Raw genomic sequence first — 26,512 nt, forward strand, 5'->3', positions numbered from 1 at the left:
ATGATTAATGATGAATGAATTAATGATTTTGTTATTGACTCTCCTCAACAGTGATGATCATGGTCCTGTAGTGAGAGATTTTAAAAAATTAATGTTGATGAAACAAAAGCGTTGTGGATTGATTTTTTTGGGGGGGGGAACTTTGTTGAAATGAAAATTTGTTATTTTTGGTTTATCAAATATGTTCAAGTGTGCACCAATATCTGCTTTTTATTTATTCCTGCAGTAATCAGCCTTCTTAATGGATCTTAAATGTGATTCCATGTTTATTCTATGGTACTTGAACCTTGAACTGAAGTAATACAGTAATTTGGCACTGAGACAAGTGGATAAGGAGTAACTCATAAGAGGAATTGTGTGTGAATTATGTGTAAATTATGTAAAATATTTGCACATACAAAACAGTAGATGTGTTGTATGCATGCAAATGTGTCGGTGAATGGGTGGATGGCAAAAAGTCTCTGTAGGGAAGTGAATTTCATCCTAAAAAAAGTTTTAAATTTACATGAGAAATCTGATTCACATTATTGTAGTCAAAACGTTTTGGTTTTTTTCATTTTTATGCCTTATTCCCTTTAGAATCTATACACACATATGGGAAAAACTGCTTGTACACACAGGGAATACACTTGCATATGCAGAATATAAAAATATTACACTTGAGTTCCTTATTATTAGTAGTAGTATTGGTAGCCAATGGCACCAACCTAAATACATGCACAAGTTGAATCACCAAAGTGTCAGGGATCTTATAATATCACCCATTTACTGTGTCTTGAAACTTTAAATTTAAAAACAGACACCAGAGCGTCACACATTTGCAGTCACTGGCTTTATGCATTGGTCAAATTACAAAAACAATCACACAGACAATACAAACAATAATATGCATGAACACATCTAGAGGGAATAATATCCATAAATATACTGTATGTATTTTAAATTCCACATCACGGGGGCGCCAGCAATAACACACATTACAGCAACAAAGGGTGACTTGTGTGCGGTAATACATTTCAGTGGTCTGGTCAGCATGTCAGTTCGTTTGTTTAGCGAAATGAACTCAGGTTCAGTTGAGTTTTCTAACCTCCTCGAGGGGAACTCAGTCTAATACACTTACAGATGTCGGATTAAACGTTCAGCAGCGACTGCTGGGAGTGTACGTGGGTGTCAGGTTTATTTATTGCAGGAGATGAAGAAAGTTACTGCTGGCTCAATCACACTTTGAGACATATTGTTTTTTCCTGTGCTTTTTTCATCTTTCACATTTTGTTTAAGCAGGAAACGGCTCGGGCGGTTCAGCGTGTTTCATGTGTGTAACATAATCAGATTAAATCTTAAGCATGTGATCTCCTATGTCATTTATCCTCCATGTATGCTGATATATGTGAAATGGATTATGCCACGACTTTAGGATTTCTTTTAGGTTCAACTTTAACCTAATATTTAGAGACCTTTATTACATTAAAATAATCAGATATTTAATGCAGGTGGCACAGGGGTGTGTATATAATCTTTGATATGCTACATCCACGCACACCCCGCAGCAGTGTGACTATGACCAAGCGAAGGGAAATGAAGGCACAGAGGTGTATCGCTTATCAAACACACTCTGGTGAACGTTAAAGGACTTCAGCAGATTGTTAATAAGTGGTCAGTGTGCGGCAGAAGCCTGCATTAAGTCACCTCAACATTAAGAAGTATCTAAGCGGATGTGCAATTGTGTAGAATTGCAAAACATGGCAACGAGAACATAGTGTTTTTATAGGTGAATAAATAGCACAGGTCATTAGGAACAAGTTAAATAATAAATAATCAAAGAAATCAGATTTAAAACCAAATATTCTTGGTTATCTCTATGTATATATATTCAAAAAAATGCTTTTATTTCTCATCTCGCCCTGCTCACCTCACACTTATTTTATTCCAGTGTTTACTTTTCATACACACAGACAAAACTGAATTTATAATCCCAGTACTGCCACAAACGTAATATAATCTCTTATTTTATCACCTCTCAGCTAATCATGCGTCATTCATGTCATATAAAAAAAAAAACGGTGTGACAAATGGAATGACAATGTGAGTTTGAGTTAGCAGGTGAATTCAGCACACAGACACATATTCAGGTACAAAATGACTGCTGACGCTCAATGAAAACCAAGCAACCAGATAACACAAAATAAAAATCAACAAAAGTGCAAAATGAAAAAGTGATCGACTTTAAAAGATTCAGACATTCTGTTTCCCTATTTTACATCAACCTGCATCCATTCAATTGAATATATTAAACATACGTATGCTAAAGTGTGCACCTACAGATTATTTCCATTGTAGTCAGCAGCCAATAATGACCCACATGTAAAACCTGATATGTCAATAAAATCCTGACTAAATAGCGAAAATATGTATTCATGGAAATAACGACGACATGTGTTAAGAATTTTTTTTTTTTAAATGTCATATAATAAATTAGCTTAATGCACTAACGTGCAAGGAGGTATTATTTTGTATTTTAATTGCAGCGAGCAGATACACAATATTTTTTCATGCAGTAAAAGTAGATGTAATGACGTTGCAGTGCCTCAGACGTGTTCAGTAAAATACCTGTTGAAGTTTTCTGCCTCTTCGTGTTCAAAAAAACTCGTCACAGACATGGTGTCAGTCTCATCAAACGTAAATGTTGACGTGAGGCTTTGCTGGTCTGGTATAATTATCAGTACATCGTGTTAAATGTCAAACTCACAAAGGCACCCTAAAAACCTCAGGATGGAGCGGTCAGTAAATGACCACAAGGGTTTTTTCAGCATCTGACTAGATTTTAAGGAGGAAAAGAAAACCAGAAAAGTAAAGAAAAAGGTGTTTCTTGGACTTCTTAGTGACTGACCACAATGGAAGTGACCTCGAGGTAACACTCTGTGACTCTGCTGCTTTCGCTCGGCTTTATGAGTTTCTGCCTCCGTTGATGACGTTTCCTCCTGGAGGTGCGATGTGGATGGAGTCCAGGATGGGCCGCAGTATCTGACCAAACGGCCTGGAGAAGAAAGCAACAGAGCTGATTTTTTTTTTTTAAAACATACATAATATGTCTGTCTGTGACCACAATTATGTTATTTTCAGTGGCGCAAAATTAAATATCTTAGATTTCTGGAATGCAGTAAGTGCTATCAGGCTGTCTTTTGAAACTCAGGGTCAACCTGGTCTTTGTTCACTCTGAAATCATCCAGATGAAGCTCCTGAATCAGTTGGTGAAGGAGAGTCTTGTTGTTGTTGTTGTTACTTGTTTTTCCTACACATGCAAAGCTGCTGCATGCATTGTCTTTGTTTTGATTATTTGTCTTTTGTTTTGTTGATTTTATTCAGTGAGGCTGGTGTCATCCCAGCAGCTGCCAGGTTTTGGATGCTCAGTAATGACCAAAGTGACAGGAGTGTGCGATCCTGAAGTGCTTTGTTTGGCCTCTTCCACTTGTTCTTCATGCGTTTTTAACGCATTTCTAGGCACTGACTGTGATCCAGGTTTCCAGATCTTAGTTTAGGCCCATTTTATAGATTACTTACGTCATTGTTGCGTAACATTTATTTTTATTTTACGATCTTTTGCCGGCCGGTGCGGGACAAGCGATCGTTTGCTATCATTTATTTTTTAATAAACCGTGGTGTGTGGTAACTGTCAGCTGAATATGTCCGTGGTTGTGGTATTTGTATCAGTATCATCTTATAACTAACTGACAACCTAATAACTCGACTGACAAACGGATCGTAATAAATAATCGTGACGTAAATGTATTTTTCTTCTTCTTCTTTTTTGGAGTTGACAGACTGGACGCAGCTTTTGCATTATTCTGCCCCCCACAGTCTGAAGACGTATCTGCATTTAAGGGGTGTCCCATTTCTAAGTGACAAAATAACCCTCAACACTTGGTTTTGAGGGCCAGTTAAGATTAAGGGTTGAGCTTGAGGGTTAAGATTGACGGTTAAGAAAGTTTCCTGTAGAACTGAATGTGACAGTTAAAATGAGATCAAAGTGAGGTCTAAAAATGAGTGATACTCCTCAGAGGGTCACATTTTTCCAGGCAGGATATGTCCTATGCCATAGAAATTGCATATCATTAACATGTCAGTTGATTGAGTCTTCAGTGTGTTTTCAGTGTGTTCTCTGTTTCATCAGGAAATAGATATGATTGCATGGTGTTTGTTGGTCAACGGGGACAAAGTCTAAAACCGACTGTGTGAGTGTCAACCATGGGAAGCTGCAGGAATGCGAAGTAGACTCACGTGGAGAGGACTTCAGACGGAAGGTCCGTGATGTAAGAGGGGATGTGCCTGCCCGTCAGAAACTGAGCCACCTCGTTGGTGAACGTGTTGCAGTTGTGCTCAAACAGACGATACCTGTCGCCTCTGAACCGAGAAGAAATTGAAGGGTTAAAAGCTTTCCTGCATCATGACAAGTCAGTAACAAACGTGGTCCTAATAGTGGTTCAACTTCATGTATAATGCTCCTTCTGTGTGAGATAAAGAGGGATGTTGGTATGAAGAGGAGATGATCACTGCACCTGTATGTGCTTTCTCCCAGGGACGCGAGATAATCCATGAAGATTTCCTCAGACACTTCAGTCTCGCCCAGCTCCACGACTGTGTCCGGAGGTCCCAGCATCGTCCCACCCTGAAAAATATACACAAGGAAATTTTACTTTTTTTCCTCCAGTTTAATCTCAGCACATCCTGTGATCTCACATTACAATCACACTGCAAATTAAGAGAACTGCTGGAACACATTATCTAGGTGACAGGATTGAAACCAGTTGCTTGTAGTATATGAATTGGTCTTTCTGTCCCACCTCTGGTCTGCAGGTTCACTATGGGTTTTTCTCTTTGGGTTTTTGTAACTTGTGAAAGAGGCTGTGTGTGAAAATGCTTTAAGATCTGCATCTACTTCTTGAGCCAATCCGATGAGATTAGACAAACAGAAATTAGTCCTACTTACCGGGGAACAACTAGAGATCCCCTCCCCTCCAAAGAAGAACTCATCGCCGTATGACACAATAGCTGTGTGCCTGGAAGAGAGTGCAAACAGAGACTGGTCACAAAATGAACTCAAACCCCTAAATATCACATAAATGCTTTATTAAGCAGAGGCTTTAGAGCGATATGTGCACCAGCATTTAAACTCATATTCAGAGATATTTGTTTCTTCTTTTAAATGAGGATAAATTTGCTATTCACGTGAAGTATTATGTATTTGAAATAGCTGTCTTATTAACAGCTGAGTTGGTTAAAAGATGCTAAATGACTGTCTCTGACTGTATATTCGTGTTGGCAGACACTCACAATTGTGATATCTGTATCAGGCACGAAAAGTGGTACTGAGCCATTCTAAAAATTAAAAGAGGTAAACAGTAAAGGTCAGAACAATGTCATAACAATCGATTTAAAATGAATTCTCAGTGTCAAACTAAAAAGCAGACCACAAACTATTTTGCAAACAAGGTGAAATGATGACAGACACAATGTGTAGTGTGTCCTTGTCATTAAAATCCCCTTAACTTTGTGTTTCTTTTACACTTCATAAAAGTTATTTGAGCAAAGTTGACATATAAAAAATAACTAACACACTAACAGCAGCTGTTTAGCAGTATTTAATAATGGGTCACTGTCCTGCGCCTGATTGACCCACACAGTACACAAGAAACAGTGTTTTCATGAGTCAAGATGCAATAATGTCAGAATAGTATTATTTAAAAATCATACCATATACCATCCAGCTGTTTTCCTGTAACAAATAAGGAGACAATTATTGCAATTATTGTATTATGAACATTACTCTGCCACGCTTTACAATTTATTTTTGAAATGTTGAACGATAATCACAACATATTCAAACAAGCTCTTATTAATAACTTGTGAGTGGTTCAGTGCAAACCATAGAGGGCATTTTCAACCCGGCATTATTATTATCAGCATCACTATTTTCACCGAGGCCAGGCTGTATCGGATTTTTTTTTTTTGTATCTGTACTTACCTAACATGATAGGACTGAGGCTGCGAGCCATTCCTCTCGACAAGTCATAAATATACAGCTGCACATTGTAACGCGTAGCATTCTTATCCATTGCGTAAATCCCCGAAATGTATATTTGTTGGTGTTGTATTCGTGTATTTGTTCGCTGCCTCCAATAGGCACCTTTCACTGCACAGCTGACTGGGCGGGGCTCGGCGCAAATGATGTCATTACGTCTTAAAGAATAGCACTTCCTTTTCCATTGCTTTCAAAATAAAAGCTTTATTTGTAAAAAAAAAACGTAACTGCAGTTCAACGTCTCTCTTGAGAAATGGCTTTATTTTTGAAGGAAATTCGTATATCTTCCGGGTTTGTCCTAGCTATCTTATGGTGACTTGACTCACGCGGGTTGACCATTGAGCTGACAGCGGTCTTTTTATTGCATATTGCACCAGAACCAAAGAGGTTGCTAAGAACATAAAGAGACACGATGAGGCTTTATCTCCAATTAGATTGGTAAAGGTCAGATTACAAGTCACGGCCACTGTCCTTTAGTGAAGTAGATGCTATTGCTTTATTGCACGGTAACACCACGGGAGGGCGCTAAACAATATGCTAACTGGTGTTGTGCTCTATCGCAGTGTCTTGGTTCCTTAAAATATGTATTTGGTTGTTCACATAATGTCAATAAGGTTTTGGTTTTTTAACTATAAACTATACGGAAAAATAAATTAAATATAACATGACTAAGACTTAGTCATGTCTCCACCGGAGGGTCGCGGGGAGTGCTGTGCCAATCTCAGCTGACATAGGCTGTCGATAGGCGGGGTCAGTCACACCCAGGACAGTTCGCCAGTTATAGACATAGCAAATAATAATGTTATTGTAATACACTCATGTTGCTGATCCGCACTCCGGAGCAGTAGGTGGCGGTACAGCACCTGGACCTCATGTTAAACCTCCAAACCCTCCTCCTACCTCCCTCCCTCTGAATCGTACGCAGCCCTCCTGCTTCGGACCAAAATAGATAGTTTCGGGCTGAGCAGCAGCAGCTGATATCGACTAGAAATGGCTGCCACCGGAGTTCTTCCCTTCATCAGGGGGGTGGACCTGAGTGGAAACGACTTCAAAGTGAGTCTTTAAAACATTAGTAGTTGACTGTGTGTCCGTAGTTGTTTAGCGTAGCCGTGTTGCTGAGGCTAAAGATAGAGAAACCAACGACTAAAGCTCGCTAAAACATTAGCCTAGCTTCACAACCCCAGCACTGGGCGTTAGCCAGTTGTCAAATGTTTGGCAGGGACATAGTAGAGACCGACTGGTTTCCTGTTCTGGTGACTAACACGTTTATTTTTTATGGTGAACTCGCACTTTATCACCCTGTTAGTTGACTATAGTTAGAGATAAACACAGCACTTATTGACAACGTCACGTCCCCCATGCTATTTAGCTTGGGTTTTGGCTAACTATGAGTCAAGAGCACAAACGCTGTGTTGGAACATGTCAGCATTATCAGCGTTTACCTCAGATAATACTGTGGTCAAACACAACGTAAACTGATGTTATAGAGGTCACGGAGTTGCTGTGGCGGCACACTTTTGACCCATTTTGCGAGCTCCATATGGGCAGATAAGGGAAGCAGCGACGGCTCGAATAATCTCTGGCACAATGTACAACTATATAAGTACATAACACAGGCCACTGCCTTAGTTTTAACGTAGTAGACAATAACCGTTAACTGTGTGTGTGTGTGTGTGTGTGTTAATCACTGGCTGACAATGAAAGTCCTATTTTCAGCCAGTATGGGATGACATCATTTCCTCTGCCAAAAATGTGCCCTGCATTCACATCTAGCTCACTTGTACATGACTGAAAGATAGAAAGTCTGTAAGATTTACTGTACCAAATTATGTATATTTACTCTGCATTTTACTGTATTTGCTGGTCTTGTATTACCCCCTGAAAGTTGCCATTTAACAGGTTTCCAGTATTATAATAATAATAATGTCCACATTTCAGGTATAATACATGTTTTTAAATGTGTGTAACGGGCACCATCACACTGGATGAACTCCTGGTAAAATCATAGCTTTGACAACAGAAGAGGGAAAGATTACACTTATCGTTCCATCAGATCCTCTCTCTCACTGTTTCCATCTACAAAGCAGTACAGAATAGGGGTGAACAACTTGTAATTGTTAAATCTAATTTGCAATTTGACTCAATGGAATTTGCAAATTGCAAAACACATGACACTGTCAAAACATTCACTTCTGAATCCTAATCAGAGTTGCTAAACAGTGAGTGTTCAACTGAGTCTTGACGTTAAAAAATAACGTTGCAAATAAAATCTTAATTGTGAAGTCAATCATTCAGAAAAGTTGTGATAATATTATTTCTCTAAATCTTCTTGAAGCCTGTACCTAGGCTAAAAAATAGGCTTATCTTAAGAGGACCAGACCACTGTCTGTTTATCTTTTGTTCAATCACTGTGGTCCTACTTTGTGCAATAATATAGTGACATTATTTGTTAGTGGTATGTGTTTAATATTTATACCTTACTGAATATATGTAAAATATAGATTGCAGACCATTAGTACTGTTTGATAATGGATTACAGAAGCTAAGCCATTTTTAATATTATGTATTATTATTAAAAAGTTATAGTTTAATCAGATAGAGGAAACAAGTAATATATGGTCCAAAAAAAACATAAAGTCTTAATCTCTCTTCTTCATTATCATTGCTGTTGTTAAAGTCTTGTCTTCCTATGGTCTGTCCTTACAGGGTGGATACTTCCCAGAGCATGTCAAGTGTATGAGCAGTCTGCGATGGCTGAAACTAAACAGGACAGGACTTTGTTACCTGCCAGAGGAGCTGGCCTCTCTGCAGAAGCTGGTGAGATTGTTATTATCGTCTTTATACATTGAGGCATTTCTTCAAAATATTTGCATCTGTTGACTGTACTGTACAGTTACTGTGTACCTGTCAAGAGTTCCAATATTGTATTGATAATGTCTTAATTATCCAATGTACTTTTGTTGTCACCTTTTAAGATGTCATTCAACATTGCCTAACATATTCTCTATTTATCAGTGATGTTAAAAGTGTGCGTAAAATATGAAATTACACCTGGAGACTGACGCATCTCAGCAAAAACACAAAATAATCCCCAGCAAATGATCTGTCCTGACACGCCTAATTTTACCTGGTTGACGTAAACAGGATTGGTGTGTGTTGTCATGTCTCACAGTCGTTGTGACTGGGGTGTGTTTAACTAAACGTCTACTTTGGTGTTATCCTTTTTGTAATTCGGCTTTTAGGCAAATGAGCTTTAGTGCAGGTGTCGCATTACACAGCAAGCCACCGTTTATGATATCGGACATTTTAGATTATGATGTCATGTGTGCACTGGCTTATGTATCTGATACAAAAAAATCTGTTTTCCTTCTTTAGGAGCATCTTTCAGTGAGTCACAACAGCCTGACCACCTTACATGGAGAACTGTCCAGTTTACCAAACCTACGGGTAATTTACAAAGTTATTTCTTTGTACACTTGATTTTTCTGCAATGCTTGTTTTTTGGGGGGAGCTCACCATAATTATGTAATATGTAAATGTATTCCTGTTATAACTCTGTACTAAAAGTGTTTCATTTTGTGTGCAGGCAGTGGTCGCCAGAGCCAACAACCTGAAAAACTCAGGAGTCCCAGATGACATCTTTCAACTTGATGATCTTTCTGTGCTGGTATGATGATGACACTCTTTAATTTTATCATCCACCCACACTCTATATTTTCCCTTTACACAAACACTTATTACTTTTGTTTTTAATTGGTTGTTTAATTTTCCTGTCCTCGAATAAGTCTGGCTTGCAGACAGTGTCTACAACAAAAACACTCTGATTTGTTTTGTTTCTCTCTGTTTCTTCTTTTTCTCCTTTAGGACCTGAGTTACAATCAGCTGTCAGAGATTCCCAGGGACCTGGAGAACAGTAGAAACATGCTGGTGCTGAATCTGAGCCACAACAGTATTGATTCCATTCCCAACCAGCTGTTCATCAACTTAACAGACCTGCTGTACCTGGACCTGAGTGACAACAAGCTGGACAGTCTCCCACCCCAGATGAGACGCCTGGTGCATCTTCAGACTCTCACTCTGAACAACAACCCACTGATGCATGCGCAGTTGCGGTAAATCAAATACTTTTTATGTTGTCATTATTCTTTGCCACATATTCCTTCTATTACTTATTTTCCCAAACACCCCCAAAAGTTCAAGGTGCCCATGTTAAGTTTACTTTTTTATTTGTTATTTTGTTTTATTTAACATGAGCATGTATCTGGTTGCTAATTTGATCTTTGTATTTATATTCCTGTGTGTGTGGTTCTGAGCAGACAGTTACCAGCCATGGTGGCATTACAGACTCTCCACCTGAGGAACACTCAGAGGACGCAGAGCAACATGCCCACCAGCCTGGAGGGACTGACACAGTTGGCAGGTAATACACACATCACTGTGTGTATGTCTGGAATTCACACTTTTTTTTTTTTTTTTTTTTTTAAACTATTAACAAACATATGCTCCTTGTTGTATCCGTCTCTTAGATGTTGACCTGTCATGTAACGACCTGTCTCGAGTGCCAGAGTGCCTCTATTCACTGGGTAGCCTGAAGAGACTGAACCTGAGCAGCAATCAGATCTCTGAGCTCTCCCTCTGCATTGACCAGTGGACTCAGCTGGAGACACTTAATCTGAGCCGCAATCAGCTCACCTCATTGCCCGTAAGGAAGACGATCATTAAACCTCTGTTTTCATACAGATTTATATAAATTAAGTTATCATATATTCAATTTTCAACCTTATTTTCTTTGATTTTCTTTATGAAACATGAATAACACAAAACCTGAAACCTCTTAAGATGTCTAATATTTAAACTATATTCTGTTTGCCTCCATCCAGTCTGCCATCTGTAAACTGTCCAAGCTGAAGAAGCTGTATGTGAACTCCAACAAACTGGACTTTGACGGTGTTCCACCTGGCGTGGGTAAACTCTCGTGCCTCACTGAGTTTATGGCTGCAAACAACAACCTGGAGCTTATTCCTGAGGGTCTCTGCAGGTGTGATATTTGGTTAATTTGCCAGACTGACAGATCCTTAAATGGCAAAAAAAAAAAAAAATTTAAATCCACATTTTCTGCACTGCTCAAAATGTGATCTTTTTGTAGGTGTGGCAAGTTGAAGAAGCTGGTGCTGAATAAAAATCGCCTGGTGACTCTGCCTGAAGCTATCCACTTCTTGACCGACTTAGAGGTAAATTGCTAACCTTCTAGTCAACATTTCAAATAAAAGTTGACTTAGTCATCCTTCTATCATGGCTTATTGGTGGATAAAGTGTTCTTATTGTGTATGTTGACAAGGAAAGTTAATAAAGGCAAAATAAAGAAAAGTAATTAGACTAACCCTAAGCATATGGAGTAAGACAAAAGGAGAGGATGTCACGATATGGATTATACCTCTCTGTAGATGCTTGACGTGCGTGAGAACCCCAACCTGGTGATGCCTCCTAAACCTGTGGACAGAGGATCAGAGTGGTACAACATTGACTTCTCCCTACAGAACCAGCTCCGACTGGCTGGAGCCTCGCCTGCTACAGTAGCGGCTGCTGGAGGAGGTGGGTGTATACAGCTAGTACATGACATTTGGACTATATCAATGCAGTTGTGTGTGTGTGTGTGCTAGTGGCTAGTGTCTGTAATGTATTGGTATGTGTGTCCAGGGGCCAGCCCCCGAGATCATATGGCGAGGAAGATGAGGCTCAGGAGAAGAAAGGACTGCTCTCAGGACGATCAGGCAAAGCAGGTGTTGAAGGGCATGAGTGACGTCGCACAGGAAAAGAAGAACATGGAGGTAAATTTAACAGTTTTTCTTTTTTTTAAGAAATAAAAGCATGAACAAGTATGGTTCTGTACAATATTTCCTCTTATCGTGGATCTGCCAAAACATTTAAACATGTTTTTAGTTATAACTTTGGCTGTTGTTGTCCTGATTAGAGGATCAGTTTCTTTATTGTTTGTATTTGATATTTGACTAATGAGTGAATGAAAAACATTAAACGGGATTGATTTGATTTCATTTACCAAGCAGGAGAACGGAGACTTGAAATATGGTGATTTAAAGATTCGACGTTGGGACAAGAGTCTAGAGAAGCCTCATCTGGACTATTCGGAGTTCTTTATGGAGGACGTGGGACAGGTAGTGTGTTTGTTTGTGTCTGTTATTCTGTCAGGTTGTCAGGTTTGCTTACAATCACGAATAATGTTCTTTTTTTAATCCTTTACCTGCAGGTTCCAGGTGTAACAGTGTGGCAAATAGAGAACTTTATTCCTCTTCAAGTGGATGAAACTTTCCATGGAAAATTCTATGAGGCAGACTGTTACATTATCCTCAAGGTAACTTGCCAATATTTATAATTAATATGTGTTGAAAGTAGAGAATGTCATTATGTCAGCATCAGGCAAGTGTGAAAATTAATGACAAGCCCCCTGCTCTGTGCATTCCTCTAATTTTTCTCACACTCTATCATTTGTATTGTAGACCTTCTTGGATGACAACGGCTCACTGAACTGGGAGATCTACTACTGGATTGGTCAGGAATCTACTCTGGACAAGAAGGCTTCTTCTGCTATCCATGCCGTCAACCTCCGAAATTTCCTTGGAGCGGAGTGCAGGTCGATCAGGGAAGAGATGGGAGATGAGAGTGAAGAGTTCAGTGCGGTATGTATAGACGTAATGTACATATAAGCAAATGTGTACTACATATATACTTCTTACACCACTTACTATCAAATTTTGTAAAAGTAAAGTAGCTAAATCCTTTACCGCTTTATAAACCATTGCTGTCTCGTGTACAGGTGTTTAACAATGAGATCTCCTACATTGAGGGAGGAACAGCCAGTGGATTCTACACTGTGGAGGACAGCAACTATTCTCTCAGGTAGATTGGAAGCAGCATTTTCGTCGCGGAATTTGGTCAGATACCTATTTTGTAGCATTGTTTCCTTATCGTTTAACACCGTTGTGTTTTTATTAGGTTGTACAGAGTTTACGGCAAGAAAAACATCAGACTGGAGTCTGTGCCTGTGAAGAACTCCTCCCTCGACCCACGGTGACTCTCACACTTTCTATCTCATATACTATATGACGCACACTTGCATGTTTTGCTTCACCATTCAACACACACTCCATTTCCAATGTTATATCAGTTTGACAAACTGCTCATTTACTGTAGACATACCTTTTGATCTGTGTCTCCTTCCATGTGGACATTTGTGACCATAACACGTTGTCTGTCTCTTTTTTTGTCAGCTATGTCTTCCTGTTGGACACCGGACTAGAAATCTTTATCTGGAGAGGAGCCAATGCTACTCTCAGCTGTACCACAAAAGCAAGGTAAGACACATTTGAAATGCAAACGATCTCTCTCTGCCACTTGGTTTCCACATTTTCAGCCAGGTTCCATATTAGTGACACAAACAAATTCTCTGCAAATTCTGCGATCTAAAGCTATGTCTTATGTTTCATTGTCATCCTCCAGGTTATTTTCAGAAAAGATAAATAAGAATGAGCGCAAGGGTAAGGCAGAGATCACAACACTCAGGCAGAGCCAGGAACCTCCAACGTTCTGGGAGGTGCTGGGAGGGCAACCAGAGGAGATCAAAAAACACGTACCGGATGACTTCTCTCCCATCAGACCTAAACTATATAAGGTTAGTCTTTAGATAACTTTGTAGGTGTGTTGGAGGTTTACTGATAAGCACTCTGCTTGAATGTACATAACTATACTTTTGGAAAAGGTTCATGGTGATGTAGAGTATGTTGGTTAAAAAAAAGTTGGATGTCAGCAAACCACACGTTAGACTTGAAAACTATCTCTTGGTTAGCTTCAACAGGAATCTTTTTAAAGGTGTAGTTAAAGTGAATAAGTATCACAGTTGATGATGTTTTTGTTTGTTTTTTTAATCCCTTTCCTGTAGGTGGGCTTGGGTCTGGGCTATCTGGAGTTGCCACAGGTTAACTACAAGCTGTCAGTGGAACACAAAGACCACAAGATCAAACTGGACACTCTGCCAGAACTAAGACTGGTATGTGCAGCTGCTGTATCGTCACTAAAAGGCAGTAAAAAAAAAAATTCTGCTCTTGCTTCACTCTTTATTTGACACCGTCGTCTTTCCTTCCACCTCTCACCTCAGGTGCAGTCTCTTCTGGACACAAAGTCCGTGTACATCCTGGACTGCTGGTCTGACGTGTTTATCTGGATCGGGAGGAAGTCGCCCCGTCTCGTCCGAGCAGCTGCTCTGAAACTGGGCCAGGAGATCTGCTCCATGCTGCACCGGCCCAAACATGCCTGTGTCACCCGCAACCTGGAGGGAACTGAGTGTCAGGTAACAAATAAAGCAGCAACTCTTATTTGCCACTTAAACCTTAAAATACACCATGACATTATATAATTGTTGCTTTATTCTTTATTTGTCAAAATTGTCATTTGTCTCTTCATCGTCTTCACTAGGTGTTTAAGTCCAAGTTCAAGAACTGGGATGATGTGTTGAAGGTGGATTACACCAGAGCAGCAGAGACTGTACAGCAGAAGGACAACCTGCAGGGCAAGGTCAGTGATGCAGGTGTCAGTTTATTCAAAAATATAATTATGAATAGTTTGAATTAATTGTCAAGTTACCTGACAACCAAGGCAGTGTTCAAAGTGGATCACGGTTTTTTTTTTTTAAGCATACAAACTGATTAGAGCATCCACACTGCATTGTCAAAAAAGACCGTGACAATGATCTTTCTTCACAGTTTCAACATCTCTTTTTCTCTCATATGTCACAAACGTAGCGCTTCTTGTTCCTGTTTCAGAGTAAAAGCACTCTAGTGTTTCATCTCCCTGATTCGAAAAACAACATTTTATTGTGAAATATGTGCACAACTGATGAATGTGTGGCTTCATACTAAAGAGTCCAGGTATTAATTAGTACAGAAACTATTTTTTTATATCAAACAAGGCAGCAGGTGTGCAGAAGACACATTTCCTGTGTGGCCAACAGAGCTGCACGCATCCACTGAGAACCTGAACCTAAGAAACAGAAACAGATTCTGTGTCTTACAAAAATATTGGGTTATTCTCAAAATACTCACATTCTTTGAAAATAGACTCACTTGTTTTTTTTAAAAGGTTCTTTTTTTCCCTAACCACAAATGTGTGTGGATGTTGTGTCAGGTTACCACATGAGGTAATCAGGTTTGTGTGTTTTGTCTCACAGGTGAAGAAAGACGCAGAGAAGAAAGACCAGATGAAAGCTGACCTGACAGCGCTCTTCCTCCCCAGGCAGCCAGCCATGCCTCTCACCGAGGTAAGAGCACATGCACCATTTCATCTCTCCCTCGGTAAATCCTGGTTTGATGAAGGAAACGACACAAAACAAGTTCCTCACTGTGTTTGTTTTCTGTTCAGGCTGAGCAGCTGACGGAGGAGTGGAACGAGGACCTGGACGGCATGGAAGGATTTGTGTTGGAGGGAAAGAAGTTTGCTCGTCTGCCAGAGGAAGAGTTTGGGCATTTCTTCACACAGGACTGTTACGTCTTCCTCTGCAGGTTGTTGTGTGTCTGTGTGTGCGAGTGGTAGACCACTTTTTTTTAGGGTTTTCTGGTTTATTTTTACTTTAAAAGGATTATATATCAAGACCACAGTACAAATAATAGCATAAGCCCTCTGTAGCTGGAATGTTTAGTCACTAAATAACAGCTGCTGCTCCTTCCTGCCTCCATTCATACAAACTAAAGTTAGGTCCATGACGCGAGGAGAAGCTCTGTGCTGTCACGGGGCAAAGATATCACTAAATCGTCCGTTATTAACTAGAGGCTTAATTTGTACAGCAACACCAAAAAGAAAATGTGCAGCAAACACTACACCAGTACGGCTTCTTCACAAAATCAAATTTTTGTGGGGAAAAAAAAGTAATGCTTAAAAACAAGAATACGTCACAAAAAGCTGCTTTGACCAGTGAAAATTAGAGTTCCTATACAGTTACAGATGCATTGTCACATCCCAGGGCCCTGTGTGCTTTGGTCTTTATCTTGACTCTTGACTTTCTTGTCTTTAAAAGCCTTCACTTAATCTCGGTTATTGTGGTCTTGACTGAAGCACTAGAGAGAAGAGGGAAAGACACTATGTTGGTGACTGAGGACTGTATGTGAAATGGTTGTAGGTTGTGCATAAATTGACAAACATTGACACGTCTTTCTCAGATACTGGGTGGCTGTGGAGTACGAGGATGATGAGAAAGAGAAGAAGGCAGGTGAAGGAGGACGAGGTGAAGGAGGACGAGAGGAAGAGGAGGACAAACAGCCGGAGGAGGACTTCCAGTGTGTGGTCTACTTCTGGCAGGGCAGACAGGCGTCCAACATGGGCTGGCTCACCTTCACCTTCTCCCTGCAGAAGAAGTTTGAGAGTCTTTTCCCTGGAAAATTGAAGGTATGGGGAAAATTGCTTCAGCTTCAGTTTTTTTTTGTTCAAATCATCATTTACTTATGTTTACATATGGTGTTGTGTAGTATTGTTAACAACTGCAGCCTCTTTTCCTCTTTAGGTGGTGAGAATGACACAGCAGCAGGAGAACCTCAAGTTCCTGTCTCATTTTAAGAGGAAGTTCATCATCCACAAAGGGAAGAGGAAACTGAAGACGGACTCTGCTCAGCCTTCACTCTACCACATACGTACCAATGGCAGCGCACTTTGCACCAGGTTAATGTCACTGTGGATTAATCCACACTAGCAACATCACAAGGACCCGTTTCCTCCAGAGACGAGTCAAAGTTTTCTAAAGTTCCCCGAAGCTTTGTTTTTACTTTTGAATCTCTGTCTTGTAGGACCATCCAGATTGGAACAGATTCAAGCAATCTCAACTCGGAGTTCTGCTTCATACTCAAGGTTGGGTTTTTTCTTTCTGTCTTTAAAGGCTTTTTATGCAGCAGCTAGCATTATCCAGGGTGGTGGCTTGTATGATTCAAAACTTAAACTCAGCACTACAGATATCCAGAACTAAAAAATATATTATTTCACATTGTGACTAGAGCGTGTGATGTGAAATGTTCACACCCCTGCACTAACCTCTCTGACGAAAAAAGACTGAACTTTTTCTCTGCGTCCTCTCCTTCAATTTTCACCAGCGCATGAAGACCAACCCCTGATTCACTCTGGTTTTTGTGCGCTCTGCGATAAAACTCGTTAAAGTAGTGTTTCTTAGATGCTGTGTCAGGCTTCTTATTCCTGCCAAACTGTAACCTGTTTGTTCTGCCCCCTCGCTGTTTTTGGCAAGATGATATAAACACACTGGCTCTTGCCCAGAAACAACCCAGCCAAGAGCAAAACAAAGAAAAAATCATTAAATACCAGCAGAGGGCAGCGTCTCTGCAGATAAATCCGCCACCGCACACCTCTAGTGGCTCCGTAATGATCAACGGGAATTGCTTTTAGATAAATGTTTTGGAAATTCCTGCATACCTGGCCTTTAAATCTTCCAGCCCACTCACTTGTTTAATGGTGTTTGTATCTGCCGTGTCCTCAGACTCTGTTCTCACAGTAACGTGACGCCTTTCCTGCAGGTACCGTTTGAGAGCACCGACAATCAGGGCATAGTTTACACCTGGGTGGGCAGAGCTGCCGATCCAGACGAAGCCAAACTGGCCGAGGACATCATGAACAGCATGTTTGACGACACGTACAGCAAACAGGTTTGTTCATGCACACGAGTACGTAAGAATGAAGTGGAATTTTCTCGGATTAATTTTCCTTTGATGACTATGGAGAAAAGACGTTTCAAAAGGCTTTGAACTGCCTCATCTGTTTTTTTTTTATGTGTATTTCTACATCCGTCTTCATCTATACTCCCTTTACACATACTGATGAGCCACTCTGTCTCCTAGGTAATTAACGAGGGGGAGGAGCCGGAGAACTTCTTCTGGGTCGGTATTGGTTCTCAGAAAGTGTATGATGAAGATGCAGTTTACATGAAACACGCTCGGCTCTTCAGGTGAGTCACGGTGTTTAATAATTATACATGGATGTGTACGGGGCTGTTCACTTGCAGCGTCTTTTGCGCACAAACGAGAGCGACGTCGTCTCAACCAAGATGAAAAATAAAAGTCATCTCTTTTTTTCCCCCCACGCGTATCGATCGGCAAAGAGCAGCGCTGGTAGTCTAATGTCTTTGTTTTATGTGTTAATTATTCAGTGAAGCTGTGGCAGATTCACTCGTCTCTGCAGTTTTGTTTACTCGATAAAGATGGACATGACTGAAGCGCCCAAATACTCTGTGTATCTTGTAAACACAACAAACAGAGCAGTATTTCTTCCAACCGAATATATAGGAGCATAGAGGATTCTTTCTGGGATGTATTTAAGTGAATATATACAATGTTTTTTTGGTGAAAAGTAACCTGGTTGTTTCATTTTCCTATATCCTCTCCTGCTTGTGTTGAATTCTGCTGAATTCATGCATTTATGTGACTTCTTCGTGCACTTTTCAAGCCTTTTTTGGATGCTGCATGTCAACAGCCTCAGTACAGCTTGTTTCAACTTTCCTATGTTAAACATCCGTATTCATCCCTCCTTCGCTGCCTCAGGTGTTCAAATGAGAAGGGTTACTTCTCCGTGTCCGAGAAATGCTCGGACTTCTGCCAGGACGACTTGGCTGACGATGACATCATGTTGCTGGACAATGGCAACGAGGTAACGTTAACCGATTCATGCATGTGGTTTTTCGCCTGTCGCTCTCTAGCAACGGTGGAATCATCCTTTCATTTCCTGCAGTACCGTTAATTTCCCGTGTTGTTCTTCAGGTCTACATGTGGGTTGGCACTCAGACCAGCCAGGTGGAGATCAAACTCAGTCTCAAAGCGTGTCAGGTGAGTAACGGCCTGCGTTTTGTGTGTTAACATATTTGTTCTACGTCGACATCTTCTCTCAACCTCTCTCTTTTTGTCCGCGTCCAGGTTTACATCCAGCACATGCGCTCCAAAGACACCGAACACCCGAGGAAGCTGCGACTGGTGCGGAAGGGAAACGAGCCTCACTGCTTCACGCGCTGCTTTCACGCCTGGGGAGCTTTCAAAACTCCACCCGCATAGAATAAAACTTACGCACACCTTCAAACTCATTCATTGCCATGAACTTTTCTACCAGGTAGATGCTGTATTTACGATGATAATGATGTCTCTGTGCTTATACAAGTCAACTTTAACCTGCTGCTGTTCGTCAGACGTTTGAGCTCCACGTCCCAAACACAAAAAAGTTATTCTGATTAAGATGCTGTTTTCTCTGCTTTTTTGAGGAAAATTACTTCTTTTTTTTACAAGCGTTTTTAGCAGGGAGTCTGATGTTGAAGAATAATTAAGAGAATTGTGTTTCTTTAAAGATGTTTAAAGACTTTAATAATAATTAAAAAAACAAACCCCAAAGGGAGGAGAATCCATGAACATATCACACTCTTTGCTGCTTTCACACAGCTTGTGCTGCATGGTTGTTCTTTGAGTGCAGGAGGCTGGAGTTTCTTCTGAGCTCAGTGCCATTTTGTGCATCTTAAGTTTTTTAGCAGTTTATCGCAGATACAACTTTGTTCCGCCCCAGTATCGAGGGATTTAACAGAAAACTATATTTGTTTTCAGGGGAATGTTGGTTTATATACATATATTTTTTTGTTTCCTGTTGTGTGGACTATACATGGTGTGTGTGCCATGCGCCTTTGACTGAAAAGGGATCCGTCCCTTTACCATAAGTCTGATTGAACTGGTCTCTCACCTTCTGTAACCTCACCACTGATCTGAAACGGGTATTCTCGTGTAAAAATGTTTAAGATGAAAGCTGAAACAGTTAAAACTTAAGAAACGGCTACATTTATCTGTCCAAAGAAACCTTGTGGTCAGTGCTCAGGTGATGGGTTGTGACACAGAGCCTTGTTGAATGTTAAAAATGTGCAATCAGTGGAGCCTGGGAAATTCCTGAGAAAAAATAGTGTGGACTGCATTCATCTTGTCACAAATTTCTTGCTTTTGGGTGGAGAGAGTAAATACAGCCAAAATGTTCAGTTGAAAATGTAAATGCTTGATTCTACAGGTTAAAAAAGTGCAACATGTTACTCGGACAACAATCAAAAACTCTTGCTTTGTCTTTCATATGTTTTTTTTTTTTTTTCGATTTGTTTGGATATTTTAAAGGGAGATGTCGCATCATGTCGGACTTATCTTAACAAATAATGACTTCCAGTTCAGCTGCTCACTGTTTGTGGCCCGAGCGTTAAATTAGGGAGTACAAAACTGCTGCAGTGCATCATGTGACCTGTAGGGCGTTTGGCTACTAAGTAAGCGTGATATGTATTTATCTTTTGGCTGCAACTTTGATCACTTTTGTTTGTTTCTTCTATATTTTTAGGGTGAATTGTTTTGCCTTTCAGTACGCTGAATCCTACACAAGTTTGTATGTGGGAGTACATGCTCCTGATTCCACCTGCAGATGCTTTATTTATGTATTTTATATAAAAATAAATTCTCACATCACATACCAAGTCAACTGAGCATGTTCTTCAACACTGTCTTGTCTTCACTGACCCTTTGGAACTGCAGCCATTTTGAAAAGCACAAAGGTGAAAAAAATCATATTGACTCAGTTCCATTTATCTTCGACTGCCTGACTGAGATGAACTGAACTGAACAATAATCAATATACAACAAATAGTAACACATACTTTTTCAATTGTCAAACTCTCCAAAAATTTGAACAAGATGGTAATTTTCAGAATATTTGACTTTTCATTATTATTTTGGAACTCGTTTGACATATTTATTCTTTTTTGTGCCTTTGTGTTTGGTTTACAATTATCCATGCTCCAACTGACCTGTTCTCGTGTTGTTTGAACAAAGTTTTACAAACAAAAACAAGAAGCCTCTCCCTCTGTTAGTGTGTCATCCGGACAAAAAGTCATACAAACCGGTTACTTTTTTGTCCAAATTTGGACAACATACAACCAATGACGTTTTTGTGGAATTATGGACCAAAATGTTTTTTCCAAATAATTGTCAAATTATGGACGCCATAGTATATAGTATGACATTTTTGTCGAATTTCCGACGACATCGAATAGTATGATCTTTTTAAAACATTTTTTCATAAAAATTGTTTGACAAATTTTTGACAAATTTTGGGCCAATTTTTTTCTTCAAAAAAGGTCACATTATGGACGGCATAGTATAGTAGGACGTACTACATAGTATAGTATGACGTTTTTGTTAAGTTTTGGACCAAAAAAGCGTTTTTCAAAAAAATGGTCAGATTTTGGACGACATAGTATGTAGTATGTCGTTTTTGTCAAATTTTGGACCAATTTTATTTCTTCAAAAAATGGTCACATTATGGACGGCATAGTATAGTAGGACGTACTACATAGTATAGTATGACGTTTTTGTCAAGTTTTGGACCAAAAAAAGGTTTTTCAAAAAATTGGTCAGATTTTGGACGACATATGTCGTTTTTGTCAAATTTTGGACCAATTTTTTTTATCAAAAAATGGTCACATTATGGACGGCATAGTATAGTAGGATGTACTACATAGTATAGTATGACGTTTTTGTCAAGTTTTGGACCAAAAAAACGTTTTTCAAAAAATTGGTCAGATTTTGGACGACATAGTAAAGTATGTCGTTTTTGTCAAATTTTGGACCAATTTTTTTTCTTCAAAAAAGGTCACATTATGGACGGCATAGTATAGTAGGACGTACTACATAGTATAGTATGGCGTTTTTTTCAAGTTTTGGACCAAAAAAACGTTTTTAAAAAAATTGGTCAGATTTTGGACAACATAGTATAGAATGTCATTTTTGTCAAATTTTGGACCAATTTTTTTAATCAAAAAATGGTCACATTATGGACAGCATAGTATAGTAGGACGTACTACATAGTATAGTATGACGTTTTTGTCAAGTTTTGGACCAAAAAAAACGTTTTTCAAAACATTGGTCAGATTTTGGACGACATAGTATAGTATGTCGTTTTTGTCAAATTTTGGACAAATTTTTTTTCTTCAAAAAAGGTCACATTATGGACGGCATAGTATAGTAGGACGTACTACATAGTATAGTATGACGTTTTTGTCAAGTTTTGGACCAAAAAAACGTTTTTCAAAAAATTGGTCAGATTTTGGACGACATAGTATAGTAGGACGTACTACATAGTATAGTATGACGTTTTTGTCAAGTTTTGGACCAAAAAAACGTTTTTCAAAACATTGGTCAGATTTTGGACGACATAGTATAGTATGTCGTTTTTGTCAAATTTTGGACAAATTTTTTTTCTTCAAAAAAGGTCACATTATGGACGGCATAGTATAGTAGGACGTACTACATAGTATAGTATGACGTTTTTGTCAAGTTTTGGACCAAAAAAACGTTTTTCAAAAAATTGGTCAGATTTTGGACGACATAGTATAGTAGGACGTACTACATAGTATAGTATGACGTTTTTGTCAAGTTTTGGACCAAAAAAACGTTTTTCAAAACATTGGTCAGATTTTGGACGACATAGTATAGTATGTCGTTTTTGTCAAATTTTGGACAAATTTTTTTTCTTCAAAAAAGGTCACATTATGGACGGCATAGTATAGTAGGACGTACTACATAGTATAGTATGACGTTTTTGTCAAGTTTTGGACCAAAAAAACGTTTTTCAAAAAATTGGTCAGATTTTGGACGACATAGTATAGTAGGACGTACTACATAGTATACGATGTCGTTTTTGTCAACTTTTGGACCAATTTTTTTTCTTCAAAAAAGGTCACATTATGGACGGCATAGTATAGTAGAAAGTACTACATAGTATAGTATGACGTTTTTGTCAAGTTTTGGACCAAAAAAACGTTTTTCAAAAAATTGGTCAGATTTTGGACGACATAGTATAGTAGGACGTACTACATAGTAAAGTATGACGTTTTTGTCAAGTTTTGGACCAAAAAAAACGATTTTCAAAAAAATGGTCATATTTTGGACGACATAGTATAGTATATCGTTTTTGTCAAATTTTGGACAAATTTGTTTTCTTCAAAAAAGGTCACATTATGGACGGCATAGTATAGTAGGACGTACTACATAGTATAGTATGATGTTTTTGTCAAGTTTTGGACCAAAAAAAGTTTTTCAAAAAATTGGTCAGATTTTGGACGACATAGTATAGTATGTCATTTTTGTCAAATTTTGGACCAATTTTTTAAATCAAAAAATGGTCACATTATGGACGGCATAGTATAGTAGGACGTACTACATAGTATAGTATGACGTTTTTGTCAAGTTTTTGACCAAAAAAACGTTTTTCAAAAAAATGGTCAGATTTTGGACGACATAGTATGTAGTATGTCGTTTTTGTCAAATTTTGGACCAATTTTATTTCTTCAAAAAATGGTCACATTATGGACGGCATAGTATAGTAGGACGTACTACATAGTATAGTATGACGTTTTTGTCAAGTTTTGGACCAAAAAAAGGTTTTTCAAAAAATTGGTCAGATTTTGGACGAGATATGTCGTTTTTGTCAAATTTTGGACCAATTTTTTTTCTTCAAAAAAGGTCACATTATGGACGGCATAGTATAGTAGGACATACTACATAGTATAGTATGACGTTTTTGTCAAGTTTTGGACCAAAAAAAGTTTTTCAAAAAAATTGTCAGAATCAAAAACGACATAGTATAGTATGTCGTTTTTGTCCAATTTTGGACCAAATGTTTTTTCTCCAAAAATGGTCACATTTTGGAGATATAGTATAGTATGACGTACTACATAGTATAGTATGACGTTTTTGTCAAGTTTGGGACCAAAAAAACATTTTTCAAAACATTGGTCAGATTTTGGACGACATCGTATAGTATGTCGTTTTTGTCAAATTTTGGACAAATTTTTTTTCTTCAAAAAAGGTCACATTATGGACGGCATAGTATAGTAGGACGTACTACATAGTATAGTATGACGTTTTTGTCAAGTTTTGGACCAAAAAAACGTTTTTCAAAACATTGGTCAGATTTTGGACGACATAGTATAGTATGTCGTTTTTGTCAAATTTTGGACCAATTTTTTTTCTTCAAAAAAGGTCACATTATGGACGGCATAGTATAGTAGGACATACTACATAGTATAGTATGATGTTTTTGTCAAGTTTTGGACCAAAAAAACGTTTTTCAAAACATTGGTCAGATTTTGGACGACATAGTATAGTATGTCGTTTTTGTCAAATTTTGGACCAATTTTTTTTCTTCAAAAAAGGTCACATTATGGACGGCATAGTATAGTAGGTCGTACCACATAGTATAGTATGATGTTTTTGTCAAGTTTTGGACCAAAAAAACGTTTTTCAAAACATTGGTCAGATTTTGGACGACATAGTATAGTATGTCGTTTTTGTCAAATTTTGGACCAATTTTTTTTCTTCAAAAAAGGTCACATTATGGACGGCATAGTATAGTAGGACGTACTACATAGTATAGTATGATGTTTTTGTCAAGTTTTGGACCAAAAAAACGTTTTTCAAAACATTGGTCAGATTTTGGACGACATAGTATAGTATGTCGTTTTTGTCAAATTTTGGACAAATTTTTTTTCTTCAAAAAAGGTCACATTATGGACGGCATAGTATAGTATGACGTTTTTGTCAAGTTTTGGACCAAAAAAACGTTTTTCAAAAAAATTGTCAGAATCAAAAACGACATAGTGTAGTATGTCGTTTTTGTCCAATTTTGGACCAAATTTTTTTTCTCCAAAAATGGTCACATTTCGGAGACATAGTATAGTATGAGGTACTACATAGTATAGTATGACGTTTTTGTCAAGTTTTGGACCAAATGTTTTTTCTCCAAAAATGGTCACATTTTGGAGATATAGTATAGTATGAGGTACTACATAGTATAGTATGACGTTTTTGTCAAGTTTTGGACCAAAAAAACATTTTTCAAAACATTGGTCAGATTTTGGACGACATAGTATAGTATGTCGTTTTTGTCAAATTTTGGACAAATTTTTTTTCTTCAAAAAAGGTCACATTATGGACGGCATAGTATAGTAGGACGTACTGCATAGTATAGTGTGACGTTTTTGTCAAGTTTTGGACCAAAAAAAGTTTTTCAAAAAAATTGTCAGAATCAAAAACGACATAGTATAGTATGTTGTTTTTGTCCAATTTTGGACCAAATGTTTTTTTCTCCAAAAATGGTCACATTTTGGAGTCATAGTATTGTATGACGTACTACATAGTATAGTGTGACGTTTTCGTCACGTTTTGGACCAGATTCTGGGGGCAGCAGTGGCTCACTTGGTAGAGCATCTACCCCATATTCTGAAGCTGAAGTCCTCGCTGCAGGTGATCCTGGTTCGAATCCTGCACCCTGTCTTTCCTGTGTGTCATCCACCATCTCTCTGTCTCCCGTTTCCTGTCTCTCTCCACTATACTATCATTAAAGGCAAAAAGGCCCAGACAAATATATATATATATATAAAAAAAGATCACTTTTTGGACGACATAGTATAGTGTGTGTGTAGTATAGTATAGTATAGTGTGTCGTTTTTGTCCAATTTTGGACCAAATTTTTTTTCTCCAAAAATGGTCACATTTTGGAGATATAGTATAGTATGAGGTACTACATAGTATAGTGTGACGTTTTTGTCAAGTTTTGGACCAAAAAAACGTTTTTCAAAAAAATTGTCAGAATCAAAAACGACATAGTATAGTATGTCGTTTTTGTCCAATTTTGGACCAAATTTTTTTTCTCCAAAAATGGTCACATTTTGGAGATATAGTATAGTATGAGGTACTACATAGTATAGTGTGACGTTTTTGTCAAATTTTGGACCAAAAAACGTTTTTCCAAAAAAATTGTCAGAATCAAAAACAACATAGTATAGTATGTCGTTTTTGTCCAATAAAATTTTTTTCTCCAAAAATTGTCACATTTTGGAGATATAGTATAGTATGAGGTACTACATAGTTTTGTGTGACGTTTTGTCAAGTTTTGGACCAAAAAAACGTTTTTCAAAAAAATTGTCAGAATCAAAAACGACATAGTATAGTATGTCGTTTTTGTCCAATAAAAATTTTTTCTCCAAAAATGGTCACATTTTGGAGATATAGTATAGTATGAGGTACTGCATAGTATAGTGTGACGTTTTTGTCAAGTTTTGGACCAAAAAAACGTTTTTCAAAAAAATTGTCAGAATCAAAAACGACATAGTATAGTATGTCGTTTTGGTCCAATTTTGGACCAAATTTTTTTTCTCCAAAAATGGTCACATTTTGGAGATATAGTATAGTATGAGGTACTACATAGTATAGTGTGACGTTTTTGTCAAATTTTGGACCAAAAAACGTTTTTCCAAAAAAATTGTCAGAATCAAAAACGACATAGTATAGTATGTCGTTTTTGTCCAATTTTGGA

General features: G+C 38.4%; 2 protein-coding genes across 3 annotated transcripts; one reads left to right on the forward strand and one right to left on the reverse strand.

The window, feature by feature from the left end:
* Positions 1-2,943: 2,943 nt before the first annotated feature.
* desi1a (desumoylating isopeptidase 1a) lies at positions 2,944-6,110 on the reverse strand (the record flags this gene model as incomplete). The annotated part of the gene is made up of 6 exons (XM_083896562.1): positions 2,944-3,034; positions 4,276-4,398; positions 4,554-4,663; positions 4,985-5,054; positions 5,749-5,770; positions 6,020-6,110. The coding sequence occupies 6 exons, from the start codon at positions 6,108-6,110 to the stop codon at positions 2,944-2,946; spliced, it is 507 nt and encodes a 168-aa protein (XP_083752688.1).
* Positions 6,111-7,034: 924 nt separating this feature from the next.
* Positions 7,035-20,594, forward strand: flii (FLII actin remodeling protein). Of its 2 annotated transcripts, none has more exons than XM_083896169.1 (31): positions 7,035-7,129; positions 8,783-8,893; positions 9,452-9,523; positions 9,663-9,743; positions 9,941-10,188; positions 10,393-10,496; positions 10,603-10,778; positions 10,957-11,114; positions 11,223-11,307; positions 11,521-11,668; positions 11,774-11,904; positions 12,139-12,249; positions 12,342-12,446; positions 12,592-12,771; positions 12,909-12,991; positions 13,088-13,162; positions 13,363-13,446; positions 13,592-13,763; positions 14,031-14,138; positions 14,247-14,438; positions 14,564-14,662; positions 15,315-15,404; positions 15,506-15,645; positions 16,300-16,525; positions 16,641-16,795; positions 16,921-16,981; positions 17,656-17,784; positions 17,977-18,083; positions 18,676-18,781; positions 18,892-18,957; positions 19,045-20,594. In XM_083896169.1, the coding sequence occupies exons 1-31, from the start codon at positions 7,067-7,069 to the stop codon at positions 19,177-19,179; spliced, it is 3,801 nt and encodes a 1,266-aa protein (XP_083752295.1). In that variant the 5' UTR covers positions 7,035-7,066; the 3' UTR covers positions 19,180-20,594. The 2 variants fall into 2 exon arrangements, with proteins under 2 accessions (XP_083752295.1, XP_083752296.1); XM_083896170.1 differs by having other exon boundaries at positions 12,142-12,249.
* The last annotated feature ends 5,918 nt before the right edge of the window (positions 20,595-26,512 follow it).

The sequence above is a fragment of the Microchirus variegatus genome (assembly GCF_963457635.1).
Source record: "Microchirus variegatus genome assembly, chromosome: 10".
In the NCBI taxonomy this organism is placed as follows: domain Eukaryota; kingdom Metazoa; phylum Chordata; class Actinopteri; order Pleuronectiformes; family Soleidae; genus Microchirus; species Microchirus variegatus.